Source organism: Mercurialis annua, linkage group LG6, assembly GCF_937616625.2.
Source record: "Mercurialis annua linkage group LG6, ddMerAnnu1.2, whole genome shotgun sequence".
Lineage (NCBI taxonomy): Eukaryota > Viridiplantae > Streptophyta > Magnoliopsida > Malpighiales > Euphorbiaceae > Mercurialis > Mercurialis annua.
The window spans coordinates 5,735,665-5,756,317 of record NC_065575.1 but is presented as its reverse complement, the minus strand read 5'-3'; the positions used below and the strand labels follow the sequence as shown (position 1 = coordinate 5,756,317).

Sequence of the window (20,653 nt, the reverse complement as noted above, 5' to 3'; positions counted from 1 at the left end):
AGAAAACTGTTAATAGTCGCAGAGTGTACAATCTAGAGTAACTTACGATTTTATGAAAAATTTTAAGATTTTTCAAAATACAATTGTGCTCAGACATCGCATATGACATTGCATAATCACGATAAGAATGCATAAGAAAATGATTTTCGAAATGTAGATCATGCATCATATCTTTATAATAATATAGAAAAATGCGATTTTGAGCAACTCTTTGGTGATGAGAGATGTCATCACTCTGAGCCACAATTGTACTAATGATTTCAAACGATTTATGAAAAGTGATTTAAAAGAGCTGGCCAGCCAAAGGATGTTTTGAAATCTTTTGTTTGATGAGTGAACTCAGATGCGAAACTCTGCGACGAATAATAAAAGATTCTTAATAAATAAGAATAAAATTGTAAAAGAAACCCCAATAATAGAACAAAGCCGTATTAACGATTAATTGCGACGAAGCAAACGAGATTAAAGTAAAGTTTGAATAAGAAGTTATCGCCGAAGAGCATACGTGGTTAAGATGCGATGCACTGGCAATATCTAAGGATACAGTATTTATCCTTATGATAGAACAAAGAATGAAATGACAGAGAATCATGTTAGACAAAAAAAAACGTAACAAATACGTAAGGACGAAGAATATAACGATTATTCATATGGTGAAATAAGTAGTATAGCGAACGAGGAACACAATAGAGAAAAGAAATTGAAAGTATAAAGGAAGAGAAGATGATACTATAAATGATGAACATGAAGTGATATTTAAAGGATATAACTTCATCAATATCAGTGTTCGAAGATACAGAAATAGAAAGAGAAAGGATACGAAATGATAAAGCAGACGATTTTGCAAAATGTGAAGGTGATTTTGCAAGATATGAAAGTTAGAAATTTGATAGATCAAGAGAGATAATGATGCTATATGACTGATATTAAGTGAAGTCACTAATATCAGCATTAAGAGTTATAAGTTGTGTTAACAGAAAGGAGAAAAGTTAAATTGTAAAATTCTAGTATAAGGAGAAAGGCACACGTATAGGCATACGTGTCAGTAAATGTAAGAATTGTGGATAATATGAAAGAAAGTATAATGAGGAAACTCATATACCTTTAAGATTTAGTAAGATGAATAGAGGAGAAAGTTCTAGAAATACGTCAGAAGGATTATCAGAATAGAACAATAATAATGGAGCTATTATAAATGGAGAAGAGACGTAACTGATACAGTAAGTAAAGGATAGGATGATATTTCATTGCTATTGGACAGGTAGAAGTGAACTGTATCTAAGAAGCCACGGTGTCATAAGCACGAGAGATGATACTAGTACAGAGAAAATAAGTTGTTTAAAAGATAACTAGAATCTGGACATAAATGCTGAAGAAGCATAAGGTATATAGGACAATAAAACTGAACTATTCCCTAATTATGGGAAACACAAAGTCAAGTACAATCTAAAATGTTAAGAATAAGCGGAAAACACTTCAAGAAGAAGATGAAAATCAGAATAAGGACAAACTAAGAAACAATCATAATCAGTATTGAGCCAATACCTTGAAGGGTGAGAATAAAATAGTGGAACTACTCAGAAGCAAGAAGTAGAAGTGTAAGATGAAAAAGAAAGTTGTTTATACAGTAAGAAGGAATAACGATAAAGAAAGTAAATAAGTTATTAAGAATCTACTGAATCTGTTAAAGATTAAAGGTAGAGATGAAGTTAAGCAAAGGCTAACTAACGACAAGGATTCTTGAAATAGTTAAATGTTAAAGAAACATATGAGATTCTTACGAGATCATCATGAAAAAGGAACGGTAACACAAAGGTAAGACAGCTTTGGCTGGAAAGTCAATAAAAGACTCGAAACGTACCTCAAAAGGATAATGAGAGAGAAGTGAAAAGGATAAGAATACGAATAGTATTAGTAACAAAGGCAACTGTACAAGCCATACGATTAAAAGTAACGTGAAATGAAACGTTTAAGACAACAGTAAAGGATGAAGGATCACGACCAACAGAACGACGTGAAGTTCACGATAGATTAAAGGAGCAAAGGAAAGAGAAATGGAAGATAATGAAAAGAGTATCAAGTTTAGCTATGTTAAGAAAAAGTGAAAGTATTAAACATAGTGCAAGTTGAGAAAGATTGGTTAATGAAGAATGAAGTGTCAGAGAATGACAGTAAGGAGTGGAAAATGACAAGAACCAGTTAAGAAAGGAAAGTGATAACTACAGACGATAGGAAAGATCATAACTGCAAGTTATGATTACAAGAGAAAATATTCATAGGAATATGAATAAAGTAAGTACGTCATTAAAGGTGTAATCAATACGACGTGACTATTCACGTATAAAAGAGACAAGTAGCGACCCGATGACGATTAAGAATGAGACAATAAATTTGGAAAGTATCAAGTGAGGATTAGTCGACGCTAATGATGACCAGGAAGATCACGACTAGTTGTAGATGACGAAAAGAGACGAGACGAGAGTAACAATAAGAAGATTCTCAGCTATGCTATGATAAGAGACTACTATGAGCAAGATAGATAATCGATTAGTGATAAGTGTAAGGTCACAGCTTTAGGCGGAAAGCTAAGAGTTAAAGTAAAAGAAAAAGCTATGATTGACACATAGTAATGGACGTCAAGGAAGATATAAGAATAATTTAAAGTCCCAACAAGTTTTATGAAAATTCGAGGACGAATTTTTATAAGGGGGGAAGAATGTAATACCCCAAAATATTTAATTATCTAATTGGATCACGTGTCCAGTTTGGATTTGCCAGAGTGGCAAAATCGGAAAGTTTTCCGATAAATAAGTTTTAGTAGGTCGGTTTTGGAAAGGATTATTGCGGAGAAATTAACATCATATTTCAATTCTAAGAGGAAAAATGGCAAGAAAAGCCCAAAATAGAGTACATGGACCAAAGTGGTAATTTAGCCACTTTGTGTCGAAAAATGAAAATTTATAAGTTTTGACGGGAAAGTATTGATATCGAGCTTCGTATTATTTATTGGATATAAATAATACGTATAAGTTATAATAAGAGAAGTCAACGATTTAGTTATGGACTAAATCGTACAAAAGAAAAGTTTTAAAGATAAGTTGTAACAAAGAAAGAAAAGAGGGATTAAAACATACTTTTAACCATACACATATGAGATTTCCATTTGAATGAAGAAATCAGAAGAGAAAGGAAAGCTCCAGAAGAAAATCATCGTTCTCGATCGTTTCGCCGCCGTTTCTCCGTTCGACGTCCGATTCGAGTGATTTTCGCGGCGATTTCTTCAGAATCCCGTCCTCTATCAATCCCAAACTCCGTTATAAGGTAATTCTTTCATATTGGATGTTAAATTTGGATAGTAAAGGGCTGTTTTGAGTTAGGATTTTGTTTGGATTGAATTTGACGTTTTTGAAGTTATTATAGCGTTTTAATGAAAACCGAGATGCGGGTTTTGTATAGTTGGATGTATAGCACGTCGGGATAGCTGAAAAGCCCCGGAAAACGACTTTCCGGGGGGCTGTCAAGGGTGTGCGTTCGCACACATTGAGTGTGCGTTCGCACACTCCTTGAAATTTAGGGTGTGCGTTCGCACACTCATTGTGTGCGTTCGCACACTACCTAAAATTTGGCAGATTCAAAATCTCAACGGTCAGTTTATAGATTTGCCTCTTAGGAACGCGTCTGTCAAATTTCAGCTCGATCCAACGGTTCAATTGGGAGAGATCGTCGTTTTACTAAACAGTGTCAGTGTGCAGGCAGCACATGCACATTGTCTTGAAAACTCCTTAAAACTTCATTGAAATGAAACTAAACCCTAAAACTTAAAAGTATTATACGTATGGGAATACGAGATTCACGTCTAATCATTAAACATTAATTATTTATCAGACGTGTCAGAGCAGAGAGGTCAGTAGACGTGGGATAGCAAGGGCATATCATTTCATCGACCATATTTGTGATTGGATTGCGGTCACTGTGAGTTGCTCTTTACTTTCGTGTATTATACATATAAAGTTATTTTATATTGATATGTATACTGTTTTTACGCATCACATGTTAGATGATTTGATTAAATATTATATGTTTCTATCAAATGTATATACGAGAACTAGTATGCGATCCGAAGAAACTAGCTACCTATTGGGTGTCAATAGGCTGTGTGATCACCAGTATCGAGTCAGTCTAGTATGTTTGCATTGAGAAATGACTTGACACAGCTGGGAGCTGTTGATGAATATGATATTTACGATTGGGTTATGATTTCGATACGCAGAGTGAACTCGGCTACGGTGTAGCCTGGAAGTCCCCGTATCGAGTGGCTGGGCCACCAGCGAGTTGGACTCGCAATTGATATTTACGATTGGGTTGAATGATATATGATTATTCGAGAGATGTGTCGCATGCTAGGATATTAGTTTCACACGGATCGAATACATGTTTATATGTTTTATATTATTGTTTTCTTGAGATGCGATGCTATGTTTTTAAATTAATACCGTTAGTAAAATGCAACCTCACTCAGTATTTTCCCAAATACTGACCCCTCACCTTTGATGTTTTCAGGTACTTAGTATGTGGACCTAGCTAGAGGCCAATTTTGAAGTCCAGAAGTCAGTTGTATATGTTTAGTATCTGACTTCTGTGAATGCTGCAGTAGTGGTCCCGCGTTGACAGAGTCGTAGCCTAGACAGCAGTACACATTGAGTGTACATATTACTTGCTGTCCAGTTTAGATGTTTTGTAGGCTACGTGTTTTATATGTGGTGCATGGCACTAGGTGCCAGTGATATGTTGGATACACTAACTGATGTATATAATACCGCGAGGCCAGTTCGTACGAGGTACGGTAACTAGAGCCCGCGAGGATAACAGAACAGTTAGTGTAAATGTTTGTGTATACATGTTATGTATACTTGCTTCTGTTGCTTTATGTTATTTGTTTATTATTTGCGAAAAATTAATAGTGATTTAAGGCTTGCTACGGGTTCCGGAGCTACCACTCCCGTTCCCTAGCGCCGGTTGCGGCTTAATATTTTGGGTCGTGACAATTGTGGTATCAGAGCAGTTGGTCCAGTTACCACTGCTAGTTTGTTTCGGATGTCTGTCTGAATTGTGAAACTCTGTCAGTAAGTAAACCTAGGAACTACTGCAGCAAGAGAGTCAAACCTTAGTTGTTTGCATTCATTTGATCTGTGCATTAGTAGTATATGGAATAACGCGCGCGAACCAGGACTATTAAGCTAGCAAGTGACTAGTATCTCTTTATACGGATGACTAAGGCAACTAAGTATTTGTTGCTTATGCTAAGAGATAGAAAATGGTTAAATGTTTGCAAATGTGAGCGGCTAAGGTAACTAAGTGTTTATTACTTGTGCAAGGGGGTATTCAGTAATTACGTATTTGCGAATTACATACAGATTGATTGAATGTTAAATATTTATAGCACCTTATAAGTTTATATTGAAGTTAAGCGAGGAAAAAGGGGCTCAGATGGTCGGTGACGTTAGATATTGTTTCTTTTCAGCATGTCTGAGCAAAATGGAGCTCAGCTACATGCTGTAGAGAAACAGGAGGAAGTGCCTCCTATATATCCGAATGGATTTCATAACAAAGTAGGCGGACCATCTGGAATCCACCAGAATGGATTCCACATAGATATTGGGAGATCATCTGAGATATATCAGAATGGTTTCATGTCAGTATCAGAAATTGACAGTTCTTCTAGGGTTAGAGGTAGAACTCACTCATCAGAGATAGAATACAGTGAAGAAAGTGAGGAGAATCCAGAGGAGGACTTAGAAGAAGAAGAATTGTTAGATGAGTCAGACGTTGAGGAGTACCGAAGTGAACATTTCTGGTCCAATGTGCGGAGGTACCGCAATTTGAGAGAAGATGGAGGGCTAGTAAATGGCCAGGCACAAGTGGTTTTGAATCAGGTTAGGAGGCAAATGCGCTCCTTTTCTAGAGGAATACTACCAGTGGGACTGTATTCCTCTGACTTTCTGCGCGTGGACAAAAGAGTTCCAGACCTTAATGAAGACAATAGGACGATTAACCGTAGATACGTTAGGGGTTTGGGACTCGAATTTGATGAGCTATCTGAGTATGTTCTCGAGCACTTTGAGACGCTCACTATGATGGCCCGTAAGATCGAGGCTGGCCGCGAGTGGGATGGAAATCCTGTTCGACTCTACTTTTTGGAACTTGCGTTCTATCCAGACTATTATAGTCGATCCTCTGGTATTAGGACTAACCCCCACTCCGTGCATAGAGGCGGAGTCAACTCCAGTAGAAGAGTTAAGGGTCGACACACTGGAATAGTTATTAAGAAACCTAGCGTTCTACATCAGGCACCCTTAGGTATAAATGATTAATATGCTTTGAGTATTTGTGTTTATATGTTGCATTGTTGTGTATATGTTTACTGTATGCATGATAGAGCATAACGAGTAGAATGTACCTATAGGATAATACCTCAGAGAAGTAAGAACCTATAGGAAGCGCTGTTGTTAAACACGCGACTAATAAAAGAATATATAAACATAATTTACAAAAGCAATAACATAATAAACACCATATAATACATTTGTTGTAAACGTAATCCCTATATTACGTTTTAGAAGTTGTGAAGAAATAGATGGATTATCGACAGGGAATCGATGTGAAACATCGGTACCTGCGTTTTTACAGCAATAGAATGTTGCAGAAGTAGATGTGGTGATTACAACAGTAGAAAATGTTGAATTAAATAAAGTTATCGGAGATATGAAGAAAGAAATGATATGACAGACGAATAGTCAGAAAGGTGACAGAAAGTGACAGCAATACAAAAAATTTAAAACATACCCAATAAGTATAAAGAAAACTGTTAATAGTCGCAGAGTGTACAATCTAGAGTAACTTACGATTTTATGAAAAATTTTAAGATTTTTCAAAATACAATTGTGCTCAGACATCGCATATGACATTGCATAATCACGATAAGAATGCATAAGAAAATGATTTTCGAAATGTAGATCATGCATCATATCTTTATAATAATATAGAAAAATGCGATTTTGAGCAACTCTTTGGTGATGAGAGATGTCATCACTCTGAGCCACAATTGTACTAATGATTTCAAACGATTTATGAAAAGTGATTTAAAAGAGCTGGCCAGCCAAAGGATGTTTTGAAATCTTTTGTTTGATGAGTGAACTCAGATGCGAAACTCTGCGACGAATAATAAAAGATTCTTAATAAATAAGAATAAAATTGTAAAAGAAACCCCAATAATAGAACAAAGCCGTATTAACGATTAATTGCGACGAAGCAAACGAGATTAAAGTAAAGTTTGAATAAGAAGTTATCGCCGAAGAGCATACGTGGTTAAGATGCGATGCACTGGCAATATCTAAGGATACAGTATTTATCCTTATGATAGAACAAAGAATGAAATGACAGAGAATCATGTTAGACAAAAAAAAACGTAACAAATACGTAAGGACGAAGAATATAACGATTATTCATATGGTGAAATAAGTAGTATAGCGAACGAGGAACACAATAGAGAAAAGAAATTGAAAGTATAAAGGAAGAGAAGATGATACTATAAATGATGAACATGAAGTGATATTTAAAGGATATAACTTCATCAATATCAGTGTTCGAAGATACAGAAATAGAAAGAGAAAGGATACGAAATGATAAAGCAGACGATTTTGCAAAATGTGAAGGTGATTTTGCAAGATATGAAAGTTAGAAATTTGATAGATCAAGAGAGATAATGATGCTATATGACTGATATTAAGTGAAGTCACTAATATCAGCATTAAGAGTTATAAGTTGTGTTAACAGAAAGGAGAAAAGTTAAATTGTAAAATTCTAGTATAAGGAGAAAGGCACACGTATAGGCATACGTGTCAGTAAATGTAAGAATTGTGGATAATATGAAAGAAAGTATAATGAGGAAACTCATATACCTTTAAGATTTAGTAAGATGAATAGAGGAGAAAGTTCTAGAAATACGTCAGAAGGATTATCAGAATAGAACAATAATAATGGAGCTATTATAAATGGAGAAGAGACGTAACTGATACAGTAAGTAAAGGATAGGATGATATTTCATTGCTATTGGACAGGTAGAAGTGAACTGTATCTAAGAAGCCACGGTGTCATAAGCACGAGAGATGATACTAGTACAGAGAAAATAAGTTGTTTAAAAGATAACTAGAATCTGGACATAAATGCTGAAGAAGCATAAGGTATATAGGACAATAAAACTGAACTATTCCCTAATTATGGGAAACACAAAGTCAAGTACAATCTAAAATGTTAAGAATAAGCGGAAAACACTTCAAGAAGAAGATGAAAATCAGAATAAGGACAAACTAAGAAACAATCATAATCAGTATTGAGCCAATACCTTGAAGGGTGAGAATAAAATAGTGGAACTACTCAGAAGCAAGAAGTAGAAGTGTAAGATGAAAAAGAAAGTTGTTTATACAGTAAGAAGGAATAACGATAAAGAAAGTAAATAAGTTATTAAGAATCTACTGAATCTGTTAAAGATTAAAGGTAGAGATGAAGTTAAGCAAAGGCTAACTAACGACAAGGATTCTTGAAATAGTTAAATGTTAAAGAAACATATGAGATTCTTACGAGATCATCATGAAAAAGGAACGGTAACACAAAGGTAAGACAGCTTTGGCTGGAAAGTCAATAAAAGACTCGAAACGTACCTCAAAAGGATAATGAGAGAGAAGTGAAAAGGATAAGAATACGAATAGTATTAGTAACAAAGGCAACTGTACAAGCCATACGATTAAAAGTAACGTGAAATGAAACGTTTAAGACAACAGTAAAGGATGAAGGATCACGACCAACAGAACGACGTGAAGTTCACGATAGATTAAAGGAGCAAAGGAAAGAGAAATGGAAGATAATGAAAAGAGTATCAAGTTTAGCTATGTTAAGAAAAAGTGAAAGTATTAAACATAGTGCAAGTTGAGAAAGATTGGTTAATGAAGAATGAAGTGTCAGAGAATGACAGTAAGGAGTGGAAAATGACAAGAACCAGTTAAGAAAGGAAAGTGATAACTACAGACGATAGGAAAGATCATAACTGCAAGTTATGATTACAAGAGAAAATATTCATAGGAATATGAATAAAGTAAGTACGTCATTAAAGGTGTAATCAATACGACGTGACTATTCACGTATAAAAGAGACAAGTAGCGACCCGATGACGATTAAGAATGAGACAATAAATTTGGAAAGTATCAAGTGAGGATTAGTCGACGCTAATGATGACCAGGAAGATCACGACTAGTTGTAGATGACGAAAAGAGACGAGACGAGAGTAACAATAAGAAGATTCTCAGCTATGCTATGATAAGAGACTACTATGAGCAAGATAGATAATCGATTAGTGATAAGTGTAAGGTCACAGCTTTAGGCGGAAAGCTAAGAGTTAAAGTAAAAGAAAAAGCTATGATTGACACATAGTAATGGACGTCAAGGAAGATATAAGAATAATTTAAAGTCCCAACAAGTTTTATGAAAATTCGAGGACGAATTTTTATAAGGGGGGAAGAATGTAATACCCCAAAATATTTAATTATCTAATTGGATCACGTGTCCAGTTTGGATTTGCCAGAGTGGCAAAATCGGAAAGTTTTCCGATAAATAAGTTTTAGTAGGTCGGTTTTGGAAAGGATTATTGCGGAGAAATTAACATCATATTTCAATTCTAAGAGGAAAAATGGCAAGAAAAGCCCAAAATAGAGTACATGGACCAAAGTGGTAATTTAGCCACTTTGTGTCGAAAAATGAAAATTTATAAGTTTTGACGGGAAAGTATTGATATCGAGCTTCGTATTATTTATTGGATATAAATAATACGTATAAGTTATAATAAGAGAAGTCAACGATTTAGTTATGGACTAAATCGTACAAAAGAAAAGTTTTAAAGATAAGTTGTAACAAAGAAAGAAAAGAGGGATTAAAACATACTTTTAACCATACATATATGAGATTTCCATTTGAATGAAGAAATCAGAAGAGAAAGGAAAGCTCCAGAAGCAAATCATCGTTCTCGATCGTTTCGCCGCCGTTTCTCCGTTCGACGTCCGATTCGAGTGATTTTCGCGGCGATTTCTTCAGAATCCCGTCCTCTATCAATCCCAAACTCCGTTATAAGGTAATTCTTTCATATTGGATGTTAAATTTGGATAGTAAAGGGCTGTTTTGAGTTAGGATTTTGTTTGGATTGAATTTGACGTTTTTGAAGTTATTATAGCGTTTTAATGAAAACCGAGATGCGGGTTTTGTATAGTTGGATGTATAGCACGTCGGGATAGCTGAAAAGCCCCGGAAAACGACTTTCCGGGGGGCTGTCAAGGGTGTGCGTTCGCACACATTGAGTGTGCGTTCGCACACTCCTTGAAATTTAGGGTGTGCGTTCGCACACTCATTGTGTGCGTTCGCACACTACCTAAAATTTGGCAGATTCAAAATCCCAACGGTCAGTTTATAGATTTGCCTCTTAGGAACGCGTCTGTCAAATTTCAGCTCGATCCAACGGTTCAATTGGGAGAGATCGTCGTTTTACTAAACAGTGTCAGTGTGCAGGCAGCACATGCACATTGTCTTGAAAACTCCTTAAAACTTCATTGAAATGAAACTAAACCCTAAAACTTAAAAGTATTATACGTATGGGAATACGAGATTCACGTCTAATCATTAAACATTAATTATTTATCAGACGTGTCAGAGCAGAGAGGTCAGTAGACGTGGGATAGCAAGGGCATATCATTTCATCGACCATATTTGTGATTGGATTGCGGTCACTGTGAGTTGCTCTTTACTTTCGTGTATTATACATATAAAGTTATTTTATATTGATATGTATACTGTTTTTACGCATCGCATGTTAGATGATTTGATTAAATATTATATGTTTCTATCAAATGTATATACGAGAACTAGTATGCGATCCGAAGAAACTAGCTACCTATTGGGTGTCAATAGGCTGTGTGATCACCAGTATCGAGTCAGTCTAGTATGTTTGCATTGAGAAATGACTTGACACAGCTGGGAGCTGTTGATGAATATGATATTTACGATTGGGTTATGATTTCGATACGCAGAGTGAACTCGGCTACGGTGTAGCCTGGAAGTCCCCGTATCGAGTGGCTGGGCCACCAGCGAGTTGGACTCGCAATTGATATTTACGATTGGGTTGAATGATATATGATTATTCGAGAGATGTGTCGCATGCTAGGATATTAGTTTCACACGGATCGAATACATGTTTATATGTTTTATATTATTGTTTTCTTGAGATGCGATGCTATGTTTTTAAATTAATACCGTTAGTAAAATGCAACCTCACTCAGTATTTTCCCAAATACTGACCCCTCACCTTTGATGTTTTCAGGTACTTAGTATGTGGACCTAGCTAGAGGCCAATTTTGAAGTCCAGAAGTCAGTTGTATATGTTTAGTATCTGACTTATGTGAATGCTGCAGTAGTGGTCCCGCGTTGACAGAGTCGTAGCCTAGACAGCAGTACACATTGAGTGTACATATTACTTGCTGTCCAGTTTAGATGTTTTGTAGGCTACGTGTTTTATATGTGGTGCATGGCACTAGGTGCCAGTGATATGTTGGATACACTAACTGATGTATATAATACCGCGAGGCCAGTTCGTACGAGGTACGGTAACTAGAGCCCGCGAGGATAACAGAACAGTTAGTGTAAATGTTTGTGTATACATGTTATGTATACTTGCTTCTGTTGCTTTATGCTATTTGTTTATTATTTGCGAAAAATTAATAGTGATTTAAGGCTTGCTACGGGTTCCGGAGCTACCACTCCTGTTCCCTAGCGCCGGTTGCGGCTTAATATTTTGGGTCGTGACAGTTTGTCTCTGGTAAAATTATGGGGGATGAGGAGGCGTCGTTGGTATGTATGGGGGTGTGGTGGTATTTCCTCGGGAAGCTGTTTCAGCGGTTGGTCGAGCATAGCCTTGCTGGACCTGATGTAGGAATGCTAATTGCCGACTATGGAACTCTATGTATTCCTGTATTTGTGCTGGGGTAGGGTTTTGGTTTTCAGCCACAGGTGTTGCCGAAGGGTAGGGTTAATCACTGGGGTGAAAGTGAGGTGGGTAGGTGCTATGCCGGGGCGCAGTGAAATTTTTTGAGGCATCTGATGTGCGGGTGAAAAGAATGAGGCTGATGGGATAGCTCCTGAGAAAGGCATTCCCCAATGATATGTATTGATTCTAGAGGCTGTGCCTATGTGGGTTCCACCTCCCAAAGTTGTTACTGGGCAGGATGAGTTATCGCCGGTTCCTCTACATGCGGGTGCATTGAGGCCACCCCCTAGCGGTGTTGTCTTGGGTGTCTGTCTCTCTCGTGAGAGGGTCGTCGTCTTCTACTCTACTCATTTTCCACCGCCCGCCAGTGAGATATAAAGGGGGTAACTTTCTTGGTTTCTTTCCCACAGACGATGCCAAATGATAACTTCTGGATATGATGATTGTCCCATGTCCAGCAATGTCTTCAGGGAAGTACCTAAAATCCATATAACAACCGTTAGAAGGCGCCGAAAGAAGATTCCGGCAAACATCTCAGACGGTTAAGTCAATATGTGTTTTAGTGAAAGAAAGAAATGAGAAGTGAAAGGAGTTTAGAGTTGAGAGAAAAAGAAAAGAAATGAGAAGTGAAAGAAGTTTAGAGTTGAGAGAAAAAGAGTATTAACCTTTTACCTACCTTTCCTAAGTCTTTATACGATGCCCTATTTGCCTCTTTGTTTGGGCCGACAGGTCTGATGTAATTCTTTTGTCTGTGTAGAGAATGTTGGAAATATAATAGTACCTTCTGCCAGGTTCTGTCCTTGTAATCAGGGCAAATCCTGCTCGGTCGACCAAGATGGCTATTATGCTTTGAGAGATCTTGCTCGGTTGGCCGAGCATGTCTTTTATTTATGGAGCTTGGTCTGTCTGCCGAGATGATATCTCATTCTTAGGGAAGTCCAGCTCGGTTGATGCCGAGCTCGTCTTTTGCTATTGGTGTTTGTTTTGTTTATCCTTTTGGGTGATATCGGTTTTAGAGGTGAGGATACTTGATTAAGTTCCTTTTTGAGATTGTTTCATTTAGTTTGTTATCATTTATTTTTATTTTAAAAATATGAAAAATAATAATTAAATATGTCCTTAATACATATATGATATATAGCAGATACGTAAATGACACATGTTTGAATAGTTTCGACAAACTGTCGCGTGACTGATGCACGGTTCTGACGCGCGTGTGAAACGCATGTCAGACGCGTTTCTGACCTCTTCTAAAGTGTGTTTGACCTATTTTGACGCGTTATTGATTTCCTTTATTTATTTTGTGTGTATATGTGTTACATTCTTATTGAGAAAATATTAAATATAAAATTTCAACTTTTTAAAACGGTCATGTAATATTTTAGTAAATTTAGGATTTTATTATTTCCTTTCACTTTTTTTGAAAATATTTGTAATTTTTTTTAAAAAAAATTGCTAGATAATGCAATTTCCTCATTACTTTTTGGCCCGCACGGCTCCATATTTTTGGGGAAAACAGCCCTTAACTCAAGGCCAATTTTCCCGCCAAAATTTCCCACTATCTTTCCTACATTTTGCCGCCATAATCTCCATAACTCTCCCGCCAAAACCTTGCTCTATGCAAACCCCTCCCACTTCCCTTCCCCCAATCTCTCTTCCCCACACGCCAAAAACTCAAATCAAATCAATGGCAGAAACTCAAGGGCTCGTCTCCAATAAACGGAAGAGATCATCCCATCCTTTCATGGGCACATCCACCCGCAGCAAATCCCAGATCTATCTCCACTGTAACCGCTCTGGCCGCGCTCGTTCTGATACTTTTAGTTCAAACCAAGCTGGGTTTGATTCGAAGAAGAAGACCCAGTTCCGCTCCAAGAAAAAAGAGATTCTTGATTCAGCTGAACAAGATGACCGGTCTTGTGTTTTCATCAAAGATCTTCGCATTAGACGGGTTTTCTCTCTACCTGAAAATGATCATAGGCTTCGCGTTGATGATTGTAAGGATTCGGAACTGATGATATCGGATTCTTGCAATGCTGAAGATGATAAAAATGAGAGATTCCACGATGAGGCGAAATTGGATGAAAATGCGAGAAATTTTAGTCGAGAACAGAACAGTACTGATGATCTCTTGGTGGAGGTTTCCAATTTAAATGAGGAGTGTGTGCAGGCAACACCGCCCGACGCGGAGATGGTTCGTGTGGATAATAATATGGAATGTGTTATGAAGAGTGACGATCTTCAGGATAATAGCATAGATAAGAAAATTGGAAATAGTTCGGCACTTAAATCCGTAAGTCCCCTTGTGAATTATGAATTTTGATTTTTTTTACTGATATGGATTCTCATACAGGTCTTGGATTTTGTGAAATTAGGGTGTTAATCCATGGTCTAGAGTTAGAGTGTTCAAAGCTCCGGGTTCACTCAGCTATAGAAGATTGCTTCCGTATTTGATGGATATTGTCCAAGATCAAGCCACTAAACTTGCAGGTAAGTTCTTGTGTTTTTCGCTCTACTAGTTAAATTATATTGCACTGGAACTTGTGAGTATTTTGATTTTCATGCAACATAGTCCTTAAATAATAGAGCATAAACCAGAAAGTTCAAAATTTGTTCTATTCCTATGAACAGGTTCTACCCAAAATGCTAAATTTCCAAACATTGAGTGCCGGCAAACTTCAGTAGGTAAAACTGGGACAGTGAAGCCTTACATGGAGGCTCAAACTTGTGAAAAAGTTGCCAATTCATCTGTGCTAATCTGTTTAGAAAAGGACAATTCCAATAAATCTGACTCCCCTGCTTTACTGGTTGATGATAACATTAAAAGTTCAACCCTGGAAAGCTCTTCATTGGACGGTAGCCCTCAGGTCATTGGATATCCTGATGGTAAAAAACCATTGGACAACTCTCTTTTCAATACGCAGGATGCCAATGAACAATCTATTACAATGACACGGCCAGATGCCGACATTTTTGGTAAAGTTTTCGCGTCTCAGAATTCTGACCAAGTTCTTGAGAAGCCACTGAATGGAAGTACTCACAAAATCAATGGTTATTCTGGTGACAACAGAATGGACTCGCCTTCTAAAAGAAAATGGGTAAGAATATCATTAGTGTTTTGTTCTTTGTTTTTGTATTCTTTTTACCCAATTTAAGCTTTTTCATTATGGAACAGGGTTTATATCCATGCTCACGACCCAAGCTATTTAAGACAAAAAGCTCCTTCAACTATAGAAGAATGCTTCCTGTTCTTATGGATTTTGCTAAAGATTTCTCTGGTAAGTTCTATGCTCTTTTTTTTTCCACCTATTTGAAAATGTGTAGAATCTGCTGTAAGTTCTAACTGTAATACCAATATGCTTAACTTTAAAAATTATTTTTCAGATAATTCCGGAAACGTGAGCTGCCCAAAACTTGAGAAGTGTTCGCAAGAAAACCAGGTCTCACCATTATCCTCATCTCAACTTCATGAAACTCCAGTAGAGACATTAAATGATAGAGGTTTACGTATGAAGAATGATACTGATTCTTGTAGTCTGGAAATGTCATCATTGCCATGTAGCAATCATCCATCGAGTAGTAATGAACAGAATCTAGTACCTTGCGATCACAACATTGATAGTCATGTATCAATTGGTTCACAACAAGAAATGGAAGCACAAGTAACGGTGAACCTGTCAAAATCTCCAGTTGATGTAAATGATAATGAGAATATGAAAAGCTCAACCCTGGAAAGCTCTTCACCGTCTGATAGCCCTCAGGTCGTTGGATATTTTGCAAGCACAAATCCATCAGAAAACTCTCCTTGTAATGCTCAGGATGCAAATAAAAAATCTATCAAAATGACACGGCCAAATGCTGACATTTTTGGTAAAGCTGTTGTGTCTCAGAATGCTGACCAAGTGACCGAGAAGCCAATAAATGGAAATATTCACAAAATCAATGATCAATCTGGTGACAACGGAATGGAGTCCAGTTCTAAAAGAATATTGGTAAGACAAATAACAGTATAAAATTTGTTATTATTATCTAAATAAATGGTAGTGTTTGTTCTTTGTTTTTGTACTAATTTTGTATGGAATAGGATATGTACCCATGCCCACGATCCAAGCTATTTAAGACAAGAAGCTCCTTCAACTATAGAAGAATGCTTCCTGTTCTTATGGACATCGCTAAAGATTACTCCGGTTAGCTCTCCGCTCTTTTCTTTACCTTTTTGAACATGTGCACCTATAGTAAGTTCTAACTGTGATATCAATCTGCTCAACTTCAAAAAGGTTTATCAGGCGATAACAGAAATGTGAGCTGCCCAAAACTCGAGAAGAGTCCACAAGAAAGCCAAGTCTCACCATCATTTTCGTCCGAACTTCAAGAAATTCCAGAAGAGAAATTAAATGACAAAAGTTTTCATATGAAGCATGATACTGATCCATCGAGTAGCAATGAACCAAATCCAACACCTTCCGATCACAACACTGTTAGTCCAGTATCAATTGGTTCACAACAAGAAACGGAAGCACGAACAATGGTGAACCTATCAGAAAATAAAAATAGCGAGTCACTAGAACTATCTGTTAGTCCTCTACCTGTTTCTGGAGATATTCGTGAAGTATCTTCATTAGAACTATCTGCCAACAACTTTTCTCAGGAGTTGTTCAAGCTTGAAGCCTTTGTTCCTTTAGGAATTCCTGCCAATGGTTTGTCAAAGAGTATCCTAAGAAGACATCCAAGAGGATGCAGAGGGCTCTGTACTTGTTTAAAATGTGCTTCATTTCACCTTCACGCGGAGAGGGCATTTGAGTTCTCCAAAAATCAGATGCAGGATGCTGAGGAAATCGCCCTTGATTTGATCAAGGAGCTGTCTCATGTACGAAATATGCTTGAGAAAGCTGCGCCTGACTCTAATGATAATCTCGTGTTATGCAACAATCAGGTGAGTTTCACTTCAACTCGAGATTTATTGACACCCCCTGTTTACTCTTTCTATTGTTGTACATAACTAATACTATGTTGCATGTAAGCTGTCCAGTGTTATGCTTCTGCATTTTATTTTAATTTCCGAAATCCTTTTAAAACACCAATTCTTTATATCTATAACTTTTTCTTATAAAAAATATTGTTTTGCCATTTTCAGTTTTAGCATTTTCCATTTCATGCAACATATTAACTATTCCATGTCTTGATTGCTAGCAGCTTCTATTTTGCAACTTTATACATTTCCTTCATTTTTGCTTCTCTTTTGTGCTGTTCATATCCTTGCTCAGTGAATGGCTTGCATCTAGTTATGGAGATATGTTCCATAACTAATCCTGAAAGAAAGCAAAAATTTGTAATATCAAATGAGAAAATGTCAGTGACCAAATAAACTCTTTTGTGCCTCTTATCTTTGACGAGGTTTATCTAGTTTTCATTTTACACATGAGATGATGCTGAAAACTGATTGTCTCATTTGTACTTGAGCTAATGACTCCTTATTCCCTCAACGTTTACGAAATGCAGAATTTTCTTCTAATAATAACAATGAACTGATATTTGATCATATTCCATTATGATTAGATGCAACCTGGTTTGTATTTTGCATGAAAACTTGTAGAGTCCTATGTTTCAGCATTTCATTTTGTTTCCAGAAACACTCGCGTAACCCCGGAAACTTTATTTTTATGACATATTCTTATAAATTTGTTCATCGATGATTTTCCGTTTCTGTGTTTTTCTTTTAGCATTTTCATTCTAATGTTCTTTCATTCAGCTCCTTGCACTGGAATAGTCAGGGATAACTTTATGCACCGACAGCACCGACTAACTTCAGTTCTCTCATCTACTTCAGGTGAATGAGGCTTGCAGGAAAGCATCACAAGCAGAAGAACTAGCAAAAGCTCACCTAAACCAAATGAAATATGACCTTAGCATTCACTGCAGAATCTCGGTATGTGCTAAATAACTGTCAAAAGCCTTCGATTCTTCTTAACATTACATTAAATTTGGAATATTCAACTTTTTATCTCCTCAAAACATAATCTAAATTTGGTTTAATCTTATCTTCTCTCAGGATGCAGACAGACCAAGAGTTACATTTGCTGATAATGTTTAAAAGCAGAGTTTATCATGGCTGAATTTCCAGCAAAACTGGCTTCAAAATACGACCATACTTATTTCGTGACTGTGTTCGTCTGCGTAAGGTATAAATTCCATCATGCATGATGAATCGCAGAGTTGTTTCAATGTACATTCAGACAGAACTAATGATAGTGGAGTTGCTGCATAGAGCCATAGAGTATGAGTTGGTAAACATTGTTTATTCATGAAAACAAAAATAATATACCTTCCTTGATTCCCAAGCATTCACCGTAAAGAACTCGCTATGGTATTGTCGCTTGGATAGTCGAATTCGAGACATTTACAAATTTTTACGAGATGAGAATACCAATCAGGCTATTTGACTCTACACAAATCACTGTGAAAATTTATAGCAGTTTGTGAATCTTTGAAATTATCTGATTGAACCATAGCTGAACTAAATCCTTGGAGATCAACCATTTGCTAAACATATGTAATTGTTTCCCTTTTGCAATTTCCTTGAATATAATGGTAATAGGTTACAATACATTTAGGAACAAAGCTAAAATTCCTTTAAATCTACGGAGTCCAACGAGTCAAACATACTTAGCCTTATTCGAGCAATATAAAGACCCGAGAAAGGAACATAAGAGCAAAAAGTATAGTTCAACTTCGAACAAAAGATCAACTGAGCCTCCCTAAACTTGCGACGTGGGGTTATCTAATCCAATTTATATATTTTTGAGCAACTAATCCCAAAATTCTTCATTTTTGGGTCAAATAACTCCATAATTGTATTTTTAAAATGCGTAAAATACAAATCGGAAGTGAGCAATGACGGATACACTCAAGATACAAGGGGTTCACTGGACCCCCTCAGATCCAACTTTTCCTTAAGTACTATGGCTCTTGCATATGTTGTAATTTACCACCAACCCATGTATATACTAATATAGTTCACCAATTATAACCGGTTCTTAAAGATTATTTTGACTATCTTTTTTTCTAATTTTAAAATATGTGTCTTTTTTTTGAATTTTGATGAGTAGTTCACTGAATATCACATTTCTTACACTAATAGTTTTTGAAAAATCATTGCAACAATTTATTTTGGACATCCTATTAAAATAATTGTAAAACAATGAATTTAACAAACAAAAAGTTAGTATAAATTATTACATCAACTTTCAAATTAATTTATATGCACGATTACTTATCGTATTTAATTAAAATATTACCTAAAAAATCTACCAAATTATCTTGTTAATTTTTTTATTAAGTAGGGTTTTGTTGGATTGATTAGCAAAAATTTCAAATTAGTCTTTCAATCTCTCAGTTGAACTGATTGCTCCGGTCTAATTTTTAAAACACTAATTAGAACTAAATTGATTAGTCCAATTCAATTTCTAATACATTGTATTTATTTGATATTTTAAGAACAAAATCAGACCGACAATTCAACTAGTTCGGCCAAAACTGACATTCATTCCAGTTCAATTTGTCTAAAATTTAAAAGTATAGTTTAGCATATTTAAACAGAAAAAAAATACAAAAATAACATTAAAATTGTTAAATAAAAAAATGATTGCCATACTACTACATTTTTAAATACGTGTTTATAAACGTTAGCAATCAATCTTTTTTTTATTTAAAAGTGTATTATAAATTTTAGTTTATATAATTTTAAATTGGACCCCCCTAAAAGAAAACTCTGTATCCGTCACTGGAAGTGAGGGATGCAAAAAATCAATTAGATATTTCTCTAATTGTTGCGATATAATTATTCTAAATCCATTTTTTGAAATAAAAATATAAATTAATTCAAATTTGGTAGTTTCATTGTTGTTCTCCAATTATTTTCAATTAATTTAGTTATGTCAATAATTTTTTTTACAACAATATAATACTATTTGCCGTATTTAGTCTTTTTGGTCGTTTTTACTTTCAAACTTAGAAATTCAAAATTATATTCTGACGTTAGTTTTATACCTTTTGGAATAAGACTTAAATTTTAAAAGTTTAAAATGCAAGAATTAGTATATATATTCTACTTAAAGTTGATTAGAAATAATGGATAAAATTGTAATAAAATTATTAAATTTGGAAAGATTTGTAAACATTATAAGTTTTCATTAAATATATGAAACGTCGAATAAGTTTAACTTTTTAACACCACTAAACATAAAAGAAAAGACTTAAGTAGCAATTTCCCTCCTCAACTTTGTAAGCAACGGACAATTAACACATAAATTAATTTTGTGGGTAAATCAGTTATGAACTTGGTAGTTATGCTCAATTAACCTCATTTTGACAAATAACTTACAGGGGGTAAATTACCAATTGAGCAGACAATTAGATTATAAATTGACGGGACAAACTGTCAATATGTGATTAATTGAACGTAATTATCAAATTAATGATTGATTTGCTCACAAAGTTTTAAGTAATTTATCAGTAGTAGAAATTAAATTTGCATTATGTGTAAATATATATGAATATGTAGTTTAGTATATATTT

At 35.7% G+C, this 20,653-nt stretch overlaps 1 protein-coding gene across 1 annotated transcript; it reads left to right on the top strand.

Moving 5' to 3' along the window:
* Nucleotides 1-13,678: 13,678 nt before the first annotated feature.
* LOC126653441 (uncharacterized) lies at nucleotides 13,679-18,422 on the top strand. Its single transcript, XM_050347336.2, has 9 exons — nucleotides 13,679-14,372; nucleotides 14,455-14,569; nucleotides 14,711-15,177; nucleotides 15,255-15,357; nucleotides 15,464-16,071; nucleotides 16,164-16,266; nucleotides 16,357-17,012; nucleotides 17,907-18,005; nucleotides 18,129-18,422. Exons 1-9 carry the CDS (start codon nucleotides 13,698-13,700, stop codon nucleotides 18,168-18,170), a joined length of 2,868 nt encoding a protein of 955 aa, XP_050203293.1. The 5' UTR covers nucleotides 13,679-13,697; the 3' UTR covers nucleotides 18,171-18,422.
* Nucleotides 18,423-20,653: the final 2,231 nt, after the last annotated feature.